The sequence below is a fragment of the Trichechus manatus genome, unplaced genomic scaffold, assembly GCF_000243295.1.
Source record: "Trichechus manatus latirostris isolate Lorelei unplaced genomic scaffold, TriManLat1.0 scaffold00040, whole genome shotgun sequence".
Lineage (NCBI taxonomy): Eukaryota > Metazoa > Chordata > Mammalia > Sirenia > Trichechidae > Trichechus > Trichechus manatus.
The window spans coordinates 453,357-473,444 of NW_004443976.1; the positions used below are offsets into that span (position 1 = coordinate 453,357).

Here is a 20,088-nt window from a genome sequence, read left to right on the forward strand (position 1 = left end):
CTGTATGATTTCTAGTTGTGAATTTATTTTAGCATTTTGTTCCTGTATTATTTTCTTGAATTCTTCCATTTTTTGTCTGTATTTTCCATGAATTTGTCTGCCTTTTCCATGAATTTGTCTATTTTTTCCTCATTTTTGTCTGCTTTTTGCTTCAACTCTTGGATAATTCTGAGTATTTGAGATTTGAATTTCCTATCAGGTAGTTCTACTGCTTTTTCTTCTACTGGAAAGTCATCTGGTGTTTGATTTTGGACGCCTTCTGGAACCATCCTGTTCTGTTTTTGTATATGTTTTGATTTTGACTGCTGTCTTCGGGGCATTCAGTATAGTTATTTTCCTCATTTACCGATTGTAGGTTTGTTTCATGCTGATTTTTTGTTTTATTTGGTTATGTCTGAGCAGGCAGGATGTGCGTTCTTTGTAGTTTGCTCATCTGTGGGCACGATACTTTTCACTTCCTTCTCCAGTGGGCAGGGTCAGTCACTCAGGTATGGTACAACAGGGCAGGTCCAGCTGAAGGGGAGTTGCTGGGATGGGTTGTTTGTGGCACGTACTAGGGCTGATGCGGGGGCCGGGAATCAGTACAGGGCAGGTTCTGGTAGGCTGTGCCTGTGCTGCTTGGGGTTATGATGTTCAGCACACGGTGCAATAGGCAAAAAGGAGGGGGGAGATTGTGATGTGTGGAGGTAAGATGGGTATGGGAAAGAGGAGAGAGGAACAGGAGCCACAAACATACACACAAACAAACAAAAAAGAGTGTTAAGGGAGCTTTGGTGTTAGACTTAACTTTGGTGAGGGGTAAGACAGTACACAATACTGAGAAAGCCAGCACAACTTGTACAAGAAAAGGTCATGGAAGCTCCGTAGACACATCCAAACTCCTTGAGGGACTGAATTACTGGGAAGAGGGCTGTGGGGACCATGGTCTCCGGGAACATCTAGCTAAATTGGCATAACACAGTTTATAAAGACAATGTTCTATGTTCTACCTTGGTGAGTAGCGTCTGGGGTCTTAAAAGCGTGTGAGCAGCCATCTAAGATACTCCACTGGTCTCACCCCTTTGGGAACAAGGAAGATTGAAGAAAACAAGATACAAGGAAAAGATTAGTCCAAAGGACTAATGGACCACAGCTACCAAGGCCTCTACCAGACTGAGTCCAGTACAGCTTGATGGTGCCCGGCTACCACCACTGACTGCTTTGGCCAGGATCACAACAGAGGGTCCTGGACAGAGCTGGAGAAGGATGTAGAACAAAATTCTAACACACAAAAAAAGACCAGATTTACTGGCCTGACAGAGACTGGAGAAACCCCAAGAATATGGCCCCCGGCCACCCTTTTAGCTCAGTGGTGAAGTCACTCCTGAAGTTCACCGTTCAGCTGGGAATTGGGCAGCCCCATAAAACAAAACTGGACTAATGAGGCACAGCAGTCCAGGGACAAGGACTAGAAGGCAGATGGGGACAGGAAAGCTGGTGATAGGGAACTCAAGGTTGAGAAGGGACAGTTTTGACATGTCGTTGGGTTGTTAACGGTTGTCATACAGCAATATGTGTACTAGCTGTTTAATGAGAAACTATTCATTCTGTAAACCTTCATCTAAAGTACGAAAAAAAAGAATTATCTATGTGAGCTCAAATCGACAACAGCAACTCAACAGGTCTGATGGGAAGCCTAGGGAACAGTAAGTTGAAGATAATGTTGATGGAATAATTTGGAAAAGGATAGTGAGAATAGCCGTACAACTGGAAGAATGTAATTGATGTCATAGAAAAAAAAAGTGTTGGGCAGTTTAATTTTCTGAGTCTTTGCACGTCTACCTCTACAATTGATTTATAGTTAGGTTAACAGTCCCTGGATGGTGCAAAAGGTTAACGCCCTTGCCCGCTGACTGAAAGACTGGCGGTTTGAGTCCACTCAGAGATGCCTCAGAAGAAAGACCTGGTGATCTACTTCTGAAAAGTCAGCCATTGAAAACTCTATGGAGCACAATTATACTAACACACATGGGGTTGCTAACAGTTGGAATCGATTAAATGGCAACTGGTTTTTTAGGTATGAAATTCTAGGTTGAAAATCTTTTTCCCACTGAACTTTGAAAGCACTGCTTCGTTGCCGTCTAGAATTCAGTACTGGTAATGAATAAGGATGGTCAATCTCATTCTCCGTCCACTCTCCTCACCCAAACTTTTAGTCATTCTTGGTGTTCTGAAACTTTATAAAAGGTATATCTTTGTGGGTCTTTTTTCATTCATTTTATTTGAGATGAATTCTGAAGACTTATGTTCTTCAACTTTGGAGAATTCTCCTATGTCAGTGCTTGGATAATTTCTGCCATTCTGTTTCCACTGGTCAGTATTTCTGGAATTTCTGTTAATTGGATGTTTGATCTCCTGGATTGACCCTCTGTGTTTCTTTTCTGTTTTCCATTTTCTTTTCATTTTGTTCTGCATGTTGGGAAATTTCCTTGATCTGTATTCCATCTTTTCTATTGAGTCTTTTATTATGACAAGCATATTTAAAATTTTTGAGAGCTTTTTCTTGTGTTGTCTTTATTCCTTTTTCATAGCACCCTGGGCTTATTTTAATGGATGCGTATCACCTTGAGTCTCAAACTGTATCAGTAAAGCCTTCCTTACATACCCTATGTAAAATAGCCTCCTTCCTTACTAGTCCACTCCCTGCTATGACTCTCTGTACTCTGGAGCCTTTGCACAGTCTGTTCACTCTTTCTCAACCATCCTTTCTCCCTTGTATGTAGTTTAAGAAGTTTCTGTAAAAATTAAGGTTATCAGGTAGGTAATTCATTATTCATATCTGTTGCTCAGAGGAGAGGTCCATGCTAGAGAGTCAATTTTGGAGTTATTTGTATGTAGGTGAGGAGTCTCTGGGTGATACAAATGGTTGAGTGCTCAACACTAACTGAAAGGTTGGCAGTGTGACCCACTGAGAGGTGCCGTGGAAGAAAGGCCTGGCAATCTGCTTCCTAAAGCTCACACCCTTGAGAGCCTTATGTAGCACAGTTCTACTCTGCAACCCATGGGGTCACCATGAAATGTAATCGACTCAGTGGCAATTGGTTTGGTATTTTAATATTTTAGTACGTAGATAGTATTTAAGACCAGGGAATTGAGTAAAATTATCAGGAAAATATTTTTGTAGTAAGAGAAGAAAAAATGCTTAGGACCTTTTTTTCTGAAAGAATGTAGGTTGTGGAGAGAGAAGGAGTAACTAGCTTAGGAAATAGACAAGGTATGGCTGCTGAGCTAAGAGAAAAACTAGGAGAGTGTGACATCAAAGTAGTGTTTCAAAACTAAAGGTGTTGTGCCAACTCTGCTGAGAGGATTGAAAAATGTGCATTACATCTGACCACATGGAGCTGTGAGGAGGAAGAGATAAATCAGGTATTAGCTGTAGGAAGACGTGGATTCCTTTTTTTTTTTTTAATTTAAAGAGAGTTGAGCATGTTTAAATGCCAGTCAGAAGGATCTAGTTGAAAAGGAGTGATATTTCAACAAGCCATGGGGTATACTGGGGACCTTGAGGCTGCTGACTGGAGTTAAATGGATGTGTTAGCAAAGAAACCAAAACAAAACCAAACCCATTGCTTTTGAGTCGATTCCAACTCATAACAACCCTGTGGGATAGAGTAGAACTGCCCCATAGGGTTTCCAAGGCTGTAAATCTTTATGGAAGCAGACTGCCACATCTTTCCCCCTGGAGCGGCTGGTGGGTTTGAACCACCAAACTTTTGGTTAGCAGCTGAGCACTTAACCACTGTACTACCAGGGCTCCTCAAGCAAAGAAAAACAAGAGGTAAATAAGCTTAATAGGGTTAGATACATTGATTAGGATGAAACCGTCTGTGACCTTGAAAGCCACGGGGAAGAAGTTTAATGTTGATGTGGTGGCAAAAATAAAAATAGAAACGGAACAGAAAAATGAAAGTAATATTTAAGGGATATTAGTCTTGAAGATGGAAGAGACTAGAATCAGAAAGATCTGAGAGAAAGTACTTTCAGAAGTTTCAGTGGAACAGTATAAGAACCTGGACTAGATTTATACCAAAATGAAAGGAAAGGAAAAATATGGAAACATTTCCAAAAACAGTTAATATGATTTAGTGACCAAGTGGTTGCAAAAAGAAAGGGGAAGTAAATTTAAGTATGATTTTAAGGTTTCTCTTAATGGGGGAACCTGAAAAATGATTGATGCCACTGTCATACATAATTGAATGAATAAAAAGAATGAAGGGAAGAAGGAACAGATTAGATGCCAGTGAAAAGTTGAGAAGGATGAAGATTAAGGGGAAAAAATAGATTTGACAAGAAAGAAAGTGCAGTGCAACAGGTTTCTTTTTATATATGGCCTTTCTGGCACTGGGTTTATAATTCTGCCAAAAATAATTGGTTGGGCTGCAGCCTACTCTGTGATTGGTCTATTTTACTCACCTTGCAGGGATTGGTCAGTCTACTGTGCAGATAGTATGTGTAAAACCATCCAATAGAATTAAGTGACCTTGCAGGAATTGGTGAATTACTGTGCAAGTTAAGTGACTGTGGCCTACTAAGGGGATTGGTTAGCAGTTAGTTGTTCTGGTGCGAGGATCATCCCTTGAAATTGTCAAAGGTTTTCCTTACGTAAGGGCCAATCCCACAAAGGTTGGGGGAAGACCGCACCACCATCAGGGAGTGAAACATGTCCTTTTGACCCAGGGTCCCTGTGCTAAGAACCCCCTAGCACAGAAGAGAGAGAGCTGTAACTGAAGACGTTGAGAAGCAATAGCAACCACAGCAGAGCCTAGCAGCAGAGAAACGGCAGCAGCAGTACGAGCAACAGGAAGCAGGAGACCAATGCAAGGTGGCTGAAGCAGTCTTGCCGACCCACAAAGCAAGAGAGAGCTGAGTGCCTTCAGGCAGAAGGCTTGTTGGTGGAGTGGGGTGCCTCCAGGCACTTGTCAACAGAGCTAAGGAGCTGTAACGCTTGCCTGGCAGTAGGCACGGCTAAGAGGAGGCCTGCTTGCGGGCACAGCCAAGAGACTGAGAGTTGTTTTAGTTGGAAGCTGTCTTGATTGAAGAGCTATATCCTGTCTCCTGAGTTGTGTTCTTTTATTGCAAGTTGATCCTGATACCGAGTTGTAGCCTGTTACTTCCCTAATAACCCACATAATTGTGAGTTCTGTGTGGCCATTGCAATGAATTATCAAACCTAGCAGAGAAGTCGAGAGTTCCACGGGGTGGGGGAATGGGGCGGTGGCTGGTGTCAGAAAATGTGAAAAAGTTGGAGAGTGGAGGTATATCTAACCTGCACCTCATAGGAATCAGCTTTGGGCTGGTCTTGATGCTCATTATCGCCCCTGAAGTTAAAGGTGCTCTGATGCTAGACTACAGAAGGTATTGGAACCCTTTGAGAAAACAGTTCATGAAGAGTGATAATAATATTTTTAAAAAGTAGTTTAGGTTCTTAGGCACTGAATAGCGAGTTCTCTTGTGTTTAGGAGACAAGGCAGTAATTTTGTGATGTGTGAGGATGGTGAACTTTCATTTGTCCCTCCCACCAGAGTCCCCCACAGAGTAAGTATTCTGTAAGTATTCCATGAATACTTGTTGAATAAATGAAAGAGTGAATATAAATTTATTTCAGAATGCCACCATTTCCCTCACCTGCATGTTAGGGAGAAGTCTTACTAAAGAACAGCCCCAGTAACATATTCTTTACATAAGACAAGGGATGAAAAAAAGGGCTAAAATAGTTTCAGCTCATGAGAATCACCAGTTAAAATAGTGTTTAGTCACCTGATCCATGATTTAAGTGATTATGCCATTGTTATTTTAAATGTACCTTTTGTTCTCTGAAAAAAAATTTTCCTACCCTCTTATCTCTCTGTATATTCTTATGATAGTTTTTCTCTTATTTTTAATTCATTACACAAATGTAACTGTACCAAAAACAAGAAAATTACAGTCCAACCAGCTTAATATTCAACTGTTTTCAATATACTGTGTTCCTTTCTAGTGTGTGTCTCTATGAATATATAGTTTGATGTATTTGTGATTAATCACAGTATAAGTTTTCATTTGACATTTAAAAATGTAACATATCAAACATTTTTCTTAAATTATCATTTTAGTTCTTCATAATTATGAGATGGAACTTTTCACTTCTTGCAGTCAAACAACCAGACTCACAGGGGTGGTAGGGATAGTGATGATCTGGTGTGAAATGGAAGAAGACAGAAAAGGTGATGACTGAGACAGTCCCTGTTCCAGTGTCCCTGGTGCTCTTGCCCCCGCTGCTGTCGCCATGGCCATGAGGTGTTGTGTAAGGTAGCATGCTCAGTTTCAGAGTTTCAGAATATATTGTTTAGCAGTGAGGCTTAACTCACGGTACTTAAAGGAGACAGTGAGAAGTAGTGATAACATTAACAGCCTGTGATATGCAAATGGAATAACCTTGCTTGACAAAAGTGAAGATGACTTGAAGCACACTTACTGATGAAGATCAAAGACCACAGCCTTCAGTATGGATTACACCTCAACATAAAACAAAAATCCTTACAACTGGACCAGTAAACAACAGCATGATAAATGATGAAGAAATTGAAGTTCTCAAGGATTTCATTCTTTTTAGATCAACAGTCAGTGCCCCTGGAAGCAGCAGCCGTCAAGAAATCAAATGCTGTATTGCACTGGACAAATCTGCTTGAAAAGAGCTCTTTAAAGTGCTAAAAAGGAAAGATGTCACTTTGATAACTAAGGTTCACCTGACCCAAGCCATGGTATTTTCAATCACCTCATATGCGTGTAAAAGATGGGCAGTGAAAAAGGAAGACTGAAGAAGAATTGACACAATTGAATTGTGTTGGGGAAGAATAGTGAGTATACCATGGACCGCCAGAAGAATGAACAAATCTGTCCTGGAAGAAGTACAGCCAGAATGCTACTTGGAAGCAAGAATGGCGAGACTTCATCTTATGTACTTTGGACATGTTATCAGGAGGGACCAATCCCTGGAGAAGGACATCATGCTTGGTAAACTAGAAGGTCAGTAAAAAAGAGGAAGACCCTCAATGAGATGGATTGACACAGTGGCTGCAACAATGGGCTCAAACATAGCAATGATTGTGAGGATGGCTAAGGACTGGGCAAAATTTCATTCTGTTATCTATAAGGTTGCTGTGAGTCAGAGCTGACTCAACACACTTAACAACAGCGTGAAAAGTAGAGGACCAACGAAAACATGGGAAACCCTCAATGAGATGGATTGACACAGTAGCCACAACAGCGGACTCATAACCAACAATCATGAAGATGGCCCAGGACTGAGCAATATTTCTTCGTGTTATACATAAGGTCACCTGAATTGGAGCCAACTCGACAACAACTAACAACAGCAACAACAAAATGAGTGGTAGAACTCATCTGATTGACTTTATCATAAGCTATTATGCTGTTTGCTGTCTTGCTCTTCCTCTTCAGTGCTTAGGAAGAGCTGTGTCTGGGCTGGAGACTTAGACACAAATAGGGGGGTGAATGGCCAACCACCAACCTTAGTTTGGTCTGATGATCAGTTTAGCAACCCTGTAAACTTAACCTTTGCTCCTTAGTTTCTGAAATGATATGTACAGAGATGGGAAGAACCTTTTAGAAAAGAGAAAACAAATTGTACTGTTGACTGTCTTAGAATGATGATGAAGTAGCAAAATTGAAAAAAGAACAGATGACTAAAAAATACATCTGGATTGTGTACTACCAGTTTATTTCATAAATATATTTTGGTTTGTAATAAAGAAATAGTAATTCCTAGTAAGTTCAGTAAAGCGTAAGTAGCACCTAAATGGAGAACAGACTAGGATTTGGCAGCAAAGGAAGGAGTTAAACTGTAGCTAGAAATAATGGCAGAGTTAATATGTTCTAATTTAGTTCTTGCCATCTTCAATACCAGCAAATTTTTGAAGATTAAAAGGAAAGACCCCTTTCACTCCTAGGTATATACCCAGGGGTCTTGAAAACAGAGACTCAACATATACTTGTACACCAACGTTCATTGCGGCATTATTCACAATAGTCAAAATGCGGAAATAACTCATGTCTATTAACAGACGAATGGGTAAACAAAATGTGGGATATACATACAACAGAATATTGTTGTTGTTGTTAGGTGCTGTGGAGTTGGTTCCGACTCATAGCGACCCTTTGTGCAATGGAATAAAAACACTACCCGGTCCTGTGCTATCCTCACAATCATTGCTATATTTGAGCCCATTGTTGCAGCCGCTGTGTCCATCCATCTCATTGAGGGTGTTCCTCTTTTTCCATGACCCTCTACTTTACCAAGCATGATGTCCCTCTCCAGGGACTGGTCCCTCCTGATAACATGTTCCAAGTACGTGAGATGAAGTCTCACCATCCTCCCTTCTAAGGAGCATTCTGGCTGTACTTCTTCCAAGACAGATTTGTTGGTTCTTCCGGCATTCCATGGTATATTCAATATTCTTCACCAACACCATAGTTTAAAGATATCAGTTCTTCTTTGATCTTCCTTATTCATTGTCCAGCTTTCACATGCATATGAAATGATTGAAAATACCATGGCTTGGGTCAGAAGCACCTTTGTCCTCAAGGTGACATTTTTACTTTTTAACAGTTTAAAGAATTATTTTATTGTGGAATATTACTCAGCCATAAAGAGAAATGAAGTCCTTATACATGCTACAACATGAATGAACCTTGAAAACATTATACTGAGTAAAATAAATCAGACTAAAAGGACAGATGTTGTGGTCCCAGTTACAAAAGTTTATTAGTGGTTACTAGAGACTGGGAGGAGGAAGGAATAGGAGTTATTTCTGAAGGGGTAGGGAGTTTCTGTTTGGGGTGATATAAAACTTAGAAATGGATAGTGGTGATGCTTGCACAACATGGTGAATGTAATTACTGCCACTGAATTGTACAGCTAAAAATGGTTAAAATGGCAAACTTTTGCTATATATACAATGAAATTTTTTTAAAAAAAGGAAATCTTAATTTCTGTGGCATTATTAGGAATGGCAAATGCTTCTGTAATGATCAGTCTTGAGCTCTCAGGTTTGCCTTTTCTGACTATTGGTATGGTGAAGCTTTGGTTATTTTCTAGTTTTTATTATTGTTCTTGCCAAAATTACTTCATCTTAGAGAACTGGCATTACTGACATACTTTATTGCTTATATATATATATTTTTTTTTACAAAAATAATTAAATAAATCTTTTCTTTATTGATTGTTTAGTATGATGCAGTGAGGCATCTGGGCACTTAAAACTATTAAATGTGTAGTATAGTACTCATGGAGCCTTGGTGGCACAGTGGTTAAGAGCTCGCTGCTGAGTTCGAATCCACCAGCTGCTCCTTAGAAACTCTATGAGGCAGTTCTACTCTGTCCTATAGGGTCGCTATGAGTCAGAATCGACTCAATGGCCATGGGTTTGGGTTTTTTGGTTTGAGTATAGTACTCTTAGCTTTCTAGTGACTTAATTTGAAAAAATTAACTTAAAACCATAGTTTTCTGTATATTAATATGACAGTTCAGTTTTTTTATCTTGAAGTTTTACAAAGCACTCAATTGTTAGCAAGGAATACCATCAGCCTGAATTCACGTTATTACTTCACATTTCAGTATGTTTATACATGTGGTTGCTCATGTCTTAGTGGCAATTTTGGCAGTAGGTTTAGAGCTGCTGTGCCACGTGGAGAGTCTACTCTGTCTTAGCTCTGGGGCTTCTGCCAGTCCATGGAGGCCCTCCTTTCACTCTGACACTTACTGGAGGCTCAGAGATGGGTGATCACCTCTAGGATCCTTTGTTACTGGAAACCTGTAAACCCAGGCACATAGTTGTATACGTTATAGCAGTCAGTCTTGATTCATCACATCATCTTTGAGTTTGTAAAATAGGTCCAGAATTTTCATTTAAACTCTGAGGTAGGTTTCACTTCTAGAGCATAGATGCAATTGATGCCTAGGTTTTCACATCTAGATTTTTTTTTCATTTTGTCTGTGATGTAGTGTAGATGAAAATAACACAGTAATTCCTTATCCCTTAAATTTCCCATTATAAGGATTCTAAGTGACTGTATTGTCTCCATATTATATAAATCCCTTTAACATTTGAAACCGTACCACAGATATATGTAATACATCCTTATCCCATTTGTTCTTGTTTCTCTATGAGTACAGATGAGAGCACCATTTCCACTTATGTTAAAAGTCATATGTCATTGGATCAGATCCGTCTCTCCTTAGTATTATTTGTTTCTTCTGGTCTCTTAATCAAATTTGTTCTAGTCACCATGTTAATTAATGATGAATTTTCAAAAAAAAATTTATTTTAAAATTTACAATGACTTATATTTTGTCAAAAGGCTATTATTTAGTTACCAAGTTTATCAGTTCATATGTGTTAAGTTGCAAGTTACAGGGAACCCAGTTCAAGGTGACTTAGATAAAGGGTATTTATTGGCTTGTGTAACTGGAAGGCCAGCAGTAGGCCTTCAGGGTTGGTTTAACTTAGCAATTCAACAAGTCCGTTAAGAATTTGGTTTCCTCTATTAAAAAAAAGAAAGCTCAGAAAAAACATATTGCTGATATACTGCTATATTCCATGCACTGTTGCAGGCAATAGAGACATATCATGAATAAAAGAGAGAAAATTCTGACTTCCTCAAGCATATGTTTATGTTGATAGGATGAAAGAAAAGTTAAAACTGAACTTCAAATATGGTATCTGGTTCTAAAAAGTGTTAAGGAAAAACATAAAGCATGGTATGAGGATAGAGAATGACAGTGGGGGTCAGGGAGTACCGTTTCAGCTTGGGGAATCAGGGATTGTGGTAAAGTTTCATAATGTCCAGTGTTGGTGTAGTTATGGTAGAAAGATACACTTACATTTCAAGTAAATTATTAAAGTCATTTTGGAAATCAGCACAGCAATACGTAGCAAGAATCATGTCATTAACTTTGTTCATATCTATAACACAGTAATTGCCTATCTCGTAATTTAAGAAAATAATTTAAAAAGAGAGGTGAAGATGCATGCATGAAAAATGTTTACTGCAATGTTACTTATAATATTAAAAATGGCAAGTAACCTTATATTCAGGTTTGGAGATGGTTAAATGAAATATGGAGCATATAATCAATAAATATTATGTAGGCATTATAATTACAAAGATTAGGTAGCAACATGGAAAATACTTACGATACACTATGTTTAAAATTTAAATTGAAGCTTTATCTAAATTTTGATTAAACTAGAATAATATGCATGGACAAAGACTAAAGAAAAGAATAAATCAATTTTCCTGTTTTTAAAAAAAAAAGAATTTGGTTTCCTTCTCTCTACTCTGGAGCCCTAGTAGTGCAGTGGTTAAGAGCTACGGCTGCTAACCAAAAGGTCAGCAGTAGGAATCCACCAGCCGCTCCTTGGAAACCCCATAGGATAGTTCTACTCTGTGCTACAGGGTCACTATGAATCGGAATTGACTCGACGGCGACGGGTTTTTTTGTTTTTTGGTTCTCTCTACTCTGCTTTCTGCATTCTCACCATCCTTTTGTGATGGCAAGATGGTTACCAAGCGTTTCCAGACTGACATGCTTTCTCACTCACGTGACACTTCAAAAGCTTGCCCAGAAAACCTTTTCTTACGTTTCATTGGTCTTAATTGAGCTGTGCACCCATGCCCTGGGCCAGCCACTATGGCTTGGGATGGGATTATGCTGACTAGCTCAGGCCTGAACATAGACTTCATGCCTGCCTACAGCCAGTAGAGGAGTCAGCTTCCTCCAAAGTATAGGGCTCAGGGAGGAGGTAGAGAAACCCCAATAGAACTAGGTAGTTATCTAACGGAGGAGGAAATGGGTGAAGCGTGACAGCCACAGTGTTCACTAGACCATGTAATTTAAAGTCATTTGTTTTTTTTATAAAAGTGTTTGGGTTTTTCTTTTTTTCCTTCCTTCAGTTTTTTCTTCTTTTTTCTTTAGGGGCTGCTGCAACAACCAAACGGACAGGCATTCCAGCTCCACGGGAACTTTCAGTAGTGGGCTCAAGAGAGAGATCTGTGCCACGTGGTCCCTCAAACCCCAGGAAATTGGTGTCCAGTCCAACTTCTTCTAGCACACCCACACCTACCAAACACCTGAGGACCACCTCCTCAAAAGCCAAGCAAGAGAATGAAGGTGCAGAAAAGGCTGTGCTCGAGTCTCACATTCGGGAACTTTTGGCAGAAGCCAAAGCAAAAGATAGTGAAATAAACAGGCTTCGAAGTGAACTAAAGAAATGCAAAGAAAAGAGAGCCTTGAACACTGAAGAAACTGATGCTTTAGACCTGAGTGTAGATGGAATACCCTTCTCATCATGTGACACAGAGCCTTTGATAAGAGCTCTTGAGGAGAAGAACAAGAATTTTCAGAAAGAGCTTGCTGATCTAGAGGAAGAAAACCGGACCTTGAAGGAGAAACTGATTTACTTTGAGCATTCACCAAACTCAGAAGGAGCAGCAAGTCACACTGGTGATAGCAGCTCCCCAACATCTGTAACTCAAGAGTCAAGCTTCAGAAGCCCGGCTAGGAATCAGCTGTCAGGTGAAATAGATGAATATAAAAACAACATACGTGAAAATGCATTAAGAACGTCAGATTCTTCAAGTAGCGATGTTACCAAAGCTTCCTTGTCACCAGATGCCTCCGATTTTGAGCACATAACAGCAGATACCCCCTCTAGACCTGTATCTTCCAATAGCAACCCCTTTAAGAGCTCAAAGTGTTCCACCACTGGGAGTTCCCCTAACAATATTAGTGAATTGTCTCTGGCTTCCCTTACTGAGAAGATACAAAAGATGGAAGAGAATCAACACAGCACAGCAGAAGAACTGCAGGCTACTTTGCAAGAATTATCAGACCAGCAACAAATGGTGCAGGAATTGACAGCTGAGAATGAGAAACTGGCAGATGAGAAGACTATTTTGGAGACATCCTTTCATCAGCATCAAGAGAGGGCAGAGCAATTGAGTCAAGAAAATGAGAAACTGATAAATCTTTTACAAGAGCGAGTAAAGAATGAAGAGCCCAGTGTCCAGGAAGGCAGAATCCTCGAACTGGAGCAGAAATGTGCAGACATTCTTGACCAGGGCCGCTTTGAAAGAGAGAAACTGCTCATTATTCAGCAGCAGTTGACCTGTAGCTTACGGAAAGTTGAGGAAGAAAACCAAGGAGCCTTAGAAATGGTTAAACACCTGAAGGAAGAAAACGAAAAACTGAATGGGTTTCTAGAACTGGAACGGCATAATCATAGTGTGATGGCCAAAACTTTGGAAGAATGTAGAGTTAACTTAGAAGTGCTGAAGATTGAAAATGGATCTTTAAAGGCTCAATTGGAGAGTGAGAAGCAAAAAGCTGTAGAGACCAGTCCCACGGGGCAAACGGCAGATAGCTGTGAAGTTCAAGAAATGCTGAAAGTAGCTCGTGCCGAAAAAGATAAACTGGAACTGTCTTGCACTGAGCTCAAACAAGAGTTACTAAAGGCAAATGGTGAAATTAAACATGTGTCAAGCCTGCTATCCAAGGTAAGAAAAGATCTCTCTTTACCGGTATTTGATCATCCTGGTTAGATTCCTCTCCTTGACGTATAAACTCACAGAGCAGAAAGAATCGTTTGCTCAGTCCATTTCATTCATGAATTCAGCATTCAAACTTGAAGATTGATTACATTCCAGACAAATTGGCATTGGAGATACAAAAACGAAATACCCAAATTTCTGACTATGGATAGTTCTGAATGTAATGGGGATATAGTGAATCACATCAGTGGTTTTAATGCAATGAAAGGAATATTGTCAAGGACAGCCCAGAGTCAAGTGGCGACCCCATGTGTGTCAGAGTACAACTGTACTCCATAGGGTTTTCAGTGGCTGATTTTTTGGAAATACATTGCCAGAACTTTCTTCTGAGGCTCTCTGAGTGGACTCAAACCTCCAGCTGTTCAGTTCACAGCTTAGGATGTTAACCATTTGCACCACCCACAGCGATCTACTTCTGAAAAACCAGCCACTGAAAAGCCTGTGGAGCACAGAACTACTGTGCCACACATGAGGTTGCCAGGAGTTGAGACTGACTTAATGGCAGAGGAGGAACACCTAAGATAATATGGGAGAAAAGGGGGTAGTACAGGAGGACTTCTTGAAAGAGGTAGCAGCTAAGCTGATTCTTGAAGATTGAGTGAGGGTAGACAGGTTCATTAGTCAAGATGCTTGTGGCTGCTAGTAACAGAAAATTAAAATTGTGCAAATCTCCCCACCAAGTGATAACATAACCATTATTTGGAGGTTTTCTTCTGTATATATGTGTGTGGTTATCTCACAAGTTAAAAAAAAAAAGAAAAGAAAACAATTTTAGAATCCTGAACATGTTAACCTCTTTTTTTGCAATTAACGTTTTTTAGCATATTCTCCTCATTAAATATTCTTTTAAACAAGACTGAAAGCCAGATAAAAACTAAAGACCACACCTTTGCTGTCTAGTCGATTCTGATGTTACAGAGTAGAAGTGCTCCATAGGGTTTTCTTGGCTGTCATCTTTTTTTGGTTTGTCGTTTGTTTGTTTGTTTTATTGTACTTCAGGTGAAGGCTTACAGAACAAATAGTTTCTCATGAAACAGTAGTACACATATTGTTTTATGATATTGGTTAACAACCCCACAACATGTCAACCCTCTCCCTTCTCGACCTTTTTTTATTTTTTATATTTTGGTGAAAATACATATAGCCAAAGATACCCCATTTCAAAAATTTCTGCATGCACAATTCAGTGATATCAACTACGCTCTTCCAGTTGTGCTCCTATTCTTTGGCTGTAATCTTTAGTTGACGGCAACAGGTAATCTTTGCAGAAGAAGATCTCCAGGTCTTCCTTCTATGGTGCCTCTGAGTGGGATCAAATCTACAATCTTTAGGTTAGTAGTCCAGCACAAAAGCCAGATAGTACTCTGTTATATATATTTCATAGTTAACTTTACTAATCCCCTATTTTTTTTTAACATTTTTCTTCTTTTGGTCTTTCAGTATTGTAAATACATTTTTTATATATATGTCTCTGATTATTTTCTTAGGAAAAATTCCTAGACGTTGACTTACCAAGTTGAATGGTATGAACATTTTAAAGACTTGCAATACATACAGCGGAATTTCCCTCCAGAAAGATATCAGTTTGTTCCCACCAGGAGTTCATGAGAATGCTTGTTTCCCTGAACTCTTGCCAGCACTTGATATTAAATTGTTATGTCATTCAGATCTCTTAATCATTTCCTTTTTGTTTTCCTTTCTTTCTTTTTTTCACTTAGAGTGACTTTTTTCATTATTTTAGTAATCCTTCAGTAAATCTGGAATTTTGTCTTATGGTGTAAGATTGGTGGTGATGATAGCAATGGTGTGCTGTTCTGCCCACCTCACAGAGCAGTGCTGGAAAGGTATAGAGAGGTGACTTCCTATTTTCTGTTTCGTGTACACTCTGGACCTATGATTTAGGGAACAGCTGGTAGGAGAGGTTAAAACTTCTTCCCACCTTATATCAGGGGTTGTCACTGCTTCAAGAAGCAAATTATGCCATGAGCCCTCAGGGAGATTTTTCTCCACTGTTTCATCTGCCTTACAATTAGTTACTTGTATCCTGATTCTGGCACTAGGCTCTGATAGTCTTAGTGAGGGGTAGTGGTAGGAGTTTTACCATTGTCTGTGTTCTAAGCTCATAGGTATTTTATTGAAAGTATGGAAGCAATTTCACTAGAGGTTACTAGCAGGTGGTCGTTTGAACTATAGATTGAGAATTATAGCTTTGCATTAGGTTTTAATATCTTGTGGAATAAGCCCCTCTCCCCCAAATTACTCTTAGGAGTACCTGGGTGGTACAAATGTTAACAAGCTCAGCTGCTAACCAAACCATTGGAGGTTTGTCCACCCAAAGGATTCTTGGACGAACGGCCTGGTGATCAACCTCCAAAAATTCAGCCATTGAAAACCCTGTGGAGCACAGTTCTACTCTGACACACATGGGGTCACCATGAGTGAGGGCTGACTCGACAGCAGCTGGTTTCCCATAAATCTTTTGCAAAATATTTAATCTCCCAGGTGACCTTCTAGAAATTCAGCTTCACTACTTCTTCTATCTCTTTGGTATTTTGATTGACATTACGCTAAACGTATGTGTCATTGAGAAATAATTTGACATCTTAAAAAATAGCTTATATTTTCTGATCATAAATTATTTAGAAAATACAGAAAAGTATAAAGAAGAAAATAACTATTACCTTTAATCTCACCACTTGGAGAAAAACACTGCTAACGTTTTATTATATGTCCTTTCCTACTTTTTTCCAGTTTTCACACGTTTGGGCATGCATACAAACTTGTATCAACGTAATTACAATATTTACTCTTCCTATCCAGAAGAAAAGAGTATGTCTTCTTCATGCTCCATGAATACAAAGAACCAGCTAGATTAATTTATCAGCTCTACTGCTAATCTATTTTTTGATCGATTTATTTCTTCTTTTATCTTTATTGTATCATTCTGCTTTTTGTACATTTCTTTGTTCTCTTCACCAATTTTGTGAACTTGAACAAGCCTCTTTATGTTGTACAACGTTGAATACAGGTGTGATGGTGGAGGGATCCTGATCTTGTTCCTGATTTTAAAGGCAATGCATTTAACATTTTGTCAGTAAGTGTGTTCGTTGTAGGTATTTGGTATGCACCCCTTATTAAGTTATACAGGTATTTTCAGAAGAGGTGTTTTGTTTTGTTTGCTTGTTTTTAAATAAAAGATAGGGATTGAATTTTTCTACATCTTTTGATAGACTCTTATAGTTTTTAGGTCATTCTGTGATTTTTCTCCTTTAATTTGCTAATGAGGTAAATTTCAATGACAGATTTTTTTTAAGGTAGTCTAGCATTAAATTGTCTTTGCATTCCTGGGGTAAATCCTAATTCCTCAGTTTTCAGTTGTTTCGCTTGACATTTATGCATAGAACTTTCACATATAACCACCTTAAGTGGATGTCAAAGCGACTCTTCTGCTACTCACCAAGGGAACTGCTGATGATTAACAACTCTTACTCCTTGAGCAGTGTATTCTTCCATTCTGACTCTTAGCAGAAGATGCATATTATGAGAAAAGAACAAGGTAACCTATTTACAAAGGGAAAAAGCAATGCCAGACCATCCTATGGTCTAATAGATTCAGTAAATGTATATAAGATTCCAGTTTAGGTAAGTTACTTAAGTAACTCAGATTAAGACACTCTGAAAATCCTTAAAATGTACCTTTTTTTGGGGGGGGGGGATGGGATCTCTTCATCATACAATAAATGGAAAGATTGGTAGAACTTTTACAGTAATTGCTTGAGTGTTTTGTAGGATCTTCCTCTCATTTATTTATCTTCAACTGTTTGCTTATATCTTCATTCTCTCCAGCTTTTTTTTTTTTTCTAATACACAGCAAATACACTTTGCTGGCAGCTTAGTCTGGAGCACGTAACGTGCTTCTGTACAGCTTTGAGGAAGGGTCTAATTCCCACAGACACCAAAAGCCTCAGCCACCTGTAAGCCACACATATGTCCGCCCTGGCCAGCAAGCAGCATGCAACTGAATGGCGTTATTGTTTTCCCAGACTAGAATGCAACCCAGGTGTAAATTATTTTTACTTTCACCCTTTCAGTTGTTTAGGGTCTTGGTTTCAAGTTATAATATCTTTACTAAACTTGAAACCTAGGCATTTTAAAAGAAGAATGTCGATTTTTTTTTCCCCCTAAGATTGAAACCTGGTTCTTTCTATAGAAACTCTAGGATCTCTTTCAGAGTAGTAAGGAGATTACAAGGAACCACTTGTTCTGAGTGGTCAAGGGAGAACCAAACCCACTGCCGCTGAGTTGATTCCAACTCACTGTGACCCTATAGGGCAGAGCAGAACTGCCCCCGTGGAGTTTCCTGGCTGTAATCTTTACGGAAGCAGACTGCCACATCTTTCTGCAGCGGAGCATCTGGTGAGTTTGAACTACCAGCCTTTCGGTTAGCAAGCGCTTCACCACTGCACCACCAGGGCTCTTTTAGGGAGAACCACTAGCGGTGACATGATCAGTTTATAACCAGTATTGGTAATGAGGCCAAGCTGATTAGAGCAGCCACTGTCCAAAAATGGCAAAACTAGAATTTTAGAGAAAGATGTGCAAATAGATTATCCTGTAATCATGATTTCAGAATTATGTTGTTGTTGTTAGCTGCGTCGAGGTGGTTTCCAGTCATCAGAATAGGTCTCCTTAAAGGACTTAGAGATCTTGAAACCTGATTTAAATAGGCGGTCAGTGTACCCAAGTGATGTTTGGCTCACACCTAGTAAGTGCTTGGTGAGTGTCGGTGAATCTGTTTGGTAGACGTAAGGGGAAACTTAGGGATCACTTCTCTAGCGTGAACAGTGGACTAGTTAGCATTGGGAGAGTTGGTTAAGATTATACAGCTGAAAACGTGGCAATTATAATGATTTTCAATTCAGGCATAATTTCCCCCACCTTCTCCAGTACCTCTGACTGGCAACAAGATACCAGCTGTCTTTGGTGAGACAGTCCTATTCTTTCATGTTAGGAAGAGGCATGTAAGGAACTTCGGAAAACAATCTGTTTCCCAGCTCTCTAATATGGGGAAGTCAGGGAGAGGCATGTTGGGATGGCAGCTTGAGGAAAGGCCCGCAGGCTCTTCTCTAAGAGGCCTTCAAGGTGGTCCATTCACCTTAGAAAATTTGCCACAGACCCTCAGGCTTGCAGTCCAGAAACCTGGTGCCAGCTGTGCACAGGAGTGGATCAACCTCCGCACAAGAAGTACACTTAGCAAGATTAAAATAGGAAGCTAGAATGCCAGTTTAATACTTTATTTTGTGCAACATGACAGTCATGTGGCCCAGAATGCCAGTGTTGGTATGTTTTTTCCCAAGTAGAAATATGAGCACAAGCATTTGGTGAAGAGATTCTTTAATAACTTGAGTGAGGATGCTATGGTCTTTCCAGTAGGACTGTAATCTTTTGGTTATGACTCCCTGAGCTTACATGTAATTCCACAAGAGGGAAGGTTGGTTCTCACTCTGGACCCGGCTTTTACCTCTCCCTTTTCTTGGTTTCCATAGGTAACCAGTGACCCCTTCCCCTTCTGATTGACTCATTATTTTATTTAGGTATGTTAATACCTTAATTAGGTTCCTCAGTTGTATTTTGGGTGCTTTCCAACCTCAGGGGCTTATCTTCCAGCACTGTATCTGAGACTGTTCTGTTGTTATCCATGAGGTTTTCACTGGCTAATTTTCTGAAACAGATTACCAGGCACTTCCTGCTAGTATTAAAGGCATTGTATTAAAAGCTTGGTAAGCACCTCAGTGAGGCACTAAGTGCTGTGAATGCTCCTAGTCAATTTACACCCTCTAGCTTTTGAAGCCACCTTAGAGATTTCACAAAGAGAATCCATTTAATAACCAGCCCACTGTTTTTGAAGAATTATTTCAGAATATGTAGTGGATATTTTTATCCTATTTCTTCCATTTCCCATAGCCTTTTTTTCCATAGCAGAAATGTAAACTAAACTAGCATATTCTCCTCTCCCTTGACAGAAAATGGGAAAAAAGGTAATTCAGATTTAGGCCAATAAGAACATATCTATTCATTCAGATACAGCAGTGTCTGTTCAGAACAGGGCCAAGAATTAAGTAGAAGTTTTGGAGTAGCCAAGCTAGGTGTAAAAACAAAAACAAAACCCCACAGTATTTTTACTAGTTGAGTCAACCTTAATGATGCAGAACCTTCGTTTGCTGATGTGGCATGACTCAAAATGAGAAATAACAGCTGCAAACATCTATTACTAATCAGAACATAGAATGTACAATGTATGAATCAAGGAAAATTAGAAGTCATCAAAAATAAAATGGAACATATATAAAATCTTGAAAGAAAAAAATTGTCAGCCAAGAATAATATATCCTGCAAAACTCTCGTTCAGATTTGATGGTGAAATTAGGTCATTTCCAG

At 39.4% G+C, this 20,088-nt stretch overlaps 1 protein-coding gene across 3 annotated transcripts in view; it reads left to right on the plus strand.

The window, feature by feature from the left end:
• SPECC1 (sperm antigen with calponin homology and coiled-coil domains 1) overlaps positions 1-20,088 on the plus strand; it is a 393,222-nt gene that overhangs the window by 205,791 nt on the left and 167,343 nt on the right. For all 3 annotated transcript variants that reach the window (XM_012555496.2, XM_023731046.1, XM_023731045.1), the window contains one exon: positions 12,017-13,596. In XM_012555496.2, the coding sequence (XP_012410950.2) occupies positions 12,017-13,596 (1,580 nt within the window). The remainder of the gene's footprint in view (positions 1-12,016; positions 13,597-20,088) is intronic.